Source organism: Mandrillus leucophaeus, unplaced genomic scaffold (genome assembly GCF_000951045.1).
Source record: "Mandrillus leucophaeus isolate KB7577 unplaced genomic scaffold, Mleu.le_1.0 Scaffold453, whole genome shotgun sequence".
Taxonomy (NCBI): domain Eukaryota; kingdom Metazoa; phylum Chordata; class Mammalia; order Primates; family Cercopithecidae; genus Mandrillus; species Mandrillus leucophaeus.
In genome coordinates, this window is record NW_012104843.1 from 1167945 (window position 1) to 1172602 (window position 4658).

General features: G+C 42.0%; 1 protein-coding gene across 3 annotated transcripts in view; it reads left to right on the plus strand.

The window, feature by feature from the left end:
• The window catches only part of PTPRM (protein tyrosine phosphatase, receptor type, M), a 704023-nt gene that overhangs the window by 214380 nt on the left and 484985 nt on the right, over positions 1-4658 (plus strand). The window contains exon 1 of one of the 3 annotated variants that reach the window (XM_011994361.1): positions 2700-2830. The exons of the other annotated variants lie outside the window; for them this stretch is intronic. Within the exon in view, the coding sequence (XP_011849751.1) occupies positions 2807-2830 (24 nt within the window). The 5' untranslated portion in view covers positions 2700-2806. Of the gene's footprint in view, positions 1-2699; positions 2831-4658 lie in introns of those variants that run through there. 3 annotated transcript variants of the gene reach the window in all.

The following is a 4658-nucleotide window of genomic DNA, read 5'->3' on the forward strand; positions in this document are numbered from 1 at the left end:
CATGCGGTGTTTGGTTTTCTGTTCTTGTGATAGTTTGCTAAGAATGATGGTTTCCAGCTGCATCCATGTCCCTACAAAGGACACAAAGTCAGCCAGTATTTCCTGAGTTCTATTTATTGTGCACCTGGGTACACAAAATGAATAAGATACGACCCTGGACCTTATGATCTGCTAGAGGAGAAAGATGTTACTGCAGGGGAGTACACGTTGTGTTGATTTCATTTTCTGGATATCTTTAGGTTCCTTCCCTTTCTCTCTGTCTTCTCTCTTTGCGTCATTTGTTACTATGACTTCTGAAAACAATTTACCCATTTTCCCTTGACATCAGTTGGTGTCACGCCCTATCTCCTCCAGTCCATTACTGTACACACAGAGGTGTTTGTGTTACCTCTTTGCCTAAGGTCCTTCCATTCCCAGCATCAGAATATACTGAAATCCTCAACATGTTGTATTTCTTGTTGGAGTCTGTATTGTGCTTTTCCTTCCAGCCTTTTTATCTGCCATTCCAAGAAACACTTCTGTCCTTGCCATATGGCATAAGTTATACTTCCCTTAGAGTTCCCCTAGAGTTTTCCTATACTTTCCCTGTAGTTCTTTTATAGTTCTCATATAGTTCCCCATAGTTACCCTATATTTCCCCTACAGTTCTGTGCTGTCTCTTGGCTCCTGACTCTGGAGAGCTTCTCTTATTCACTAGACTTTTCCTCTTTATTCCCTGCCTAAGAAACTTCTGTGCATACCCAAGCCTGGGCTCAAGCAGTGCTTCCTAGAAAGCTTGCACTGACACCATCTCCAGGACTATAGTTTGAATATTTGTCCCCTCCAAAACTCATGTTGAAATGTTAATCTCCAGTATTAAATCAGTATTGAATCTCCAGTGTCATGAGCGAGAGGTGGGGCCTTTAAGAGGTGATTGGATCATCATAGAAGAGCCCTCATGAATGGATCTATCCATGTACGGATTAGTGGATTTGATGGGTTATCACGGGAGAGGGACCAGTGGCTTTATGAGAAGAGAAGGAGAGACTTGAACTAGCACACTCAGCCCCCTCACCATGTGATGCCCTGTGCTGCCTCAAGAATCTGCAGAGTTCTGGCTGGGCGTAGTGGCTCACGCCTATAATCCCGGCACTTTGGGAGGCCAAGGCAGGCAGATCATAAGGTCAGGAGATGGAGACCAACCTGGCTAACATGGTGAAACCTCGTCTCTACTAAAAATACAAAAAAAAAAAAAAAAAAAGAATTTAGCCGGGTGTGGTGGCGGGCACCTGTAGTCCCAGCTACTCAGGAGTTTGAGGCAGGAGGCGAGAACCTGGGAGGTGGAGCTTGCAGTGAGCAGAAATCACGCCACTGCCCACCAGCAAGAAGGCCCTCACCAGATGAGGCCATTTGGGCTTCTTAGCATCAATTACTGAAAGAAATACATTTCTTTATAAATTTTAGTTTCAGATACTCTGTTATAAGCAACAGAAAACAGACTAAGACATCCAGTCAGGTCTTCTCCTCCTCTGTGCTATGGGAGGCAGTTCGTTGCTCTGTATTGTAATTATTGCCTTGTCTGTTTTTTTTCTAGCCAGACAATAGACTCAATTAGGTCAATGATGGTTCTTTTAATTTTATGTTCTGTTATATGATATAGTGTGTGCTCCACAAAAGATTGTCACTGAATATTGGTTGAATGAATTCCTGAATCCATGCACATGTGAATGGTTTAATACCAAATGGCCTGCAGATTTGAGTAAGATGTGTGATTTGCTGTTCCTGTGTAGATTCTAGGCTAAAAGGATTGCTGCTTAGCACTTGGTTTCTCCTCCCTATGTACTGTTTCTCTTAAAGCTGAATCTGACTTTTCATGTGATTAAGTACATGAGTTAAAATTTTTTAAAGGCTCTTTCCTGAGAGTTCATATGACTCACTAGAGTCACGCAGGGCTCCTAGTCCGAGGCTGTTTATTTTATAGGGCCCATCTGTGGCATGAAGACAGTGCGACTGTGAGTCATAGTCCTCTCAGCACATGCGTAAGTCTGAGAAGGAGGTTTTCTTATACTTGAGCGCCCTCAGAACAGCCTTGAGTAGTTGTGAGGGGTCAGTAAGTGCAAGCTTGAGATTGCTTTTGAATAAACATTCTTTTGAGAGATACTTCTATTTGGAGAAATATTAGGAGAGTATTACAAAAGTATATTGTTACAGGATTCGTGCCACAAGCAAATAGATAAATAAATGGATAGATAGCCCTAAGGCCTGTTTGTTGTTGTTAATAAACAAATACTTACAGATATGAAATCTGCCTTTATGGCTTAATTTCTTTTCCCTTCAAAAACCAGAGAGGTGGTTCTTTTTCAGTTAGAAACAAGACTGTGGAGTAGTATGTCTAAGATTCTCCTTAGGGCTAGAATTTGCTTATTTCCTGGAGTAGGGTGAGAATCGGAGACTGAGTATCTATGGAAAACAGAGAGGAACCTTTCTCCTGTTGTATTCATGCTAAATTTGGTTTTGTTTCAGTTTTTAACTTGATGGTGTCTATAAAAACAAATTTAGGGCATTTAGTGAAAAAAACACAGACATATGTGGGACTTTATATTCTGACCTATGACATTTTATGGTGTAAACAAGACTGTTTTACAGATAGTACTAAAGATACTGTTGATGGAACTGTTCTTCCCCGCTCCTGATGTTTCCTTCCAAGTGGCAGGAACTGTACTATTGCAGCACTCCTGTCTGCCTTCTCACTGCCCAAGCTGAAGCTGCCTGGGAGGAAGGGCTGAGCATGCCTAGCCCAGCCCCTTCTTTGGGGAGCTGACTGCCTATGGGAACCCTGTCCCTCCATCGTGTGAGTTTTACAGCAGCACTCAACATATGGGAGGCCTCGTGGTTTTCTAGTGTGGCCTGGGACTGGGTTGGTGAGTCTGTTTAATTCTGTGCTTCAGGAATAGCAAGCCTATTGTTCCTGCACTCTTAAGTCATACTCCTCGGTCTCAGGTTTATCAGTAATAAAGGTGGTACTTTGATAGCCACTCTGCCTTTCTCCTTGAATTCATCCCTCAGGTGTTCCAATGCTCGGGCAGGGCTGCATGGTGCCAGTCGTTATGCCTGTGTCCTTGCATGTGCCTGTGAGTTCTCCCAGCAGCCCTGACAGTGAGTGGTATCATCTCCTCTTTACAGATTAGTAAGTGAGGCTCTATGAAGGTTACCCACTCTGGATGATCACTATGGGTTTGGCACGCTGGTCAGGCTAACTCCCAAACTTGTGTCCCTTAGGAGATTCAGCCAATGAAAATATCATAGATAAAAACCTTTAAAGGACTTTGCATAATATAAATCACTGGGTAATACAGATGAGTTCTATTCCTTTGTAGGCTGGCATTTTCGTAGCTATGAATATAAACATTTTAATATAGCCTGCAAGTCCCTGAGTACACAGGTGCTTGCCCACCTCTCTAGCTCCATTGGCTGCCTTAACTTCATCCAGAGCCTCCATCTCTTTCTCACCATCTTGAGCTTCCTATAGCGTTTCCTGTAACTAGAATGCTCTTCCCCTCCCACCCTTTCCCTTTGCCTGGTTAGCTTCTGTTTACCCTTCAGATCTCAACTCACATGTCACTTCCTCAGACTAGCCTCCCACATCCACTATATCTGCAGTTGGTCTGCAACGGGGTTTCTACGAGCCAGCTCATCTTTCCTAAACCACCCAGGCCATCGTTTGTGATTATGTATTCACTCTAAACCTATACGCCCCAAACAACTGCAGGCCCATAAACCCAGCCACCACTTTTCTTTTGTGTACCATTGTAATCATGCTGTCTTGACATAGTGATAGCACCTGGTTGGAATGCCAAGAGTGGTTGCTGGGTGAATAATGGACTAGTGCTTGGGCATTATGCTTGGCATAATAATCATGTATTAGCCTTGAGGTCTTTGTCCATTGTTTTTTTACTAATACTTATAAATAACATGTTAAAGATAGCCTTTTTTCCTGATTATGAAATACACACACACACACATGTTTTCAGCTTTCAGGGCTGGATATTCATATTTGTCTATGGAGGACTGTTGGTGTGAGAAACTTTATATATATATATATAGAGAGAGAGAGAGAAGAGAGAGCATGAGAGCGAGGGCACGCACAAGAGAGACAACTAAAATCTCTAACCTGCTTTTGAGGCTTTAAACTATTGGAAGCATAAAATGGATTTCCAAGTGTGCATAACTAAAAGGGTTACTTAATATATAGGGATAATAAAAGACCAAACTGCCCCAGCTGCGGAACCTTCTTTATGTGGTCCTGGGGATACGGGATATAGAGAGGAACCTCTCTTGTTACACAGGAATGCCATTTAATAGTTACTAGGCACCTACTTCTGCTTAGTTTTGTATATCCAGGAAGAATGTCAAAAGGGTCGAGCTATTGTTTTAGTCCTGTTCAATAGGGAGTACTCTAAAACCTAACTTATATTTGAATGTTATTCTTAATAACATGTTTATTATTTCATTTATAAAATGAGGTCAGTAATAGGGTAGTGGGTGAGCTACTTTTATTTCCTAGTCAGGCATAAAAATAAGAGAAAGTGCTATAAGACCAAATGTTGATAGTTTGAGAACAAGGAAATGGGAAAGTGTTCTAAGACCAAATGTTGATAGCTTGAGAACAAAGTAACAAG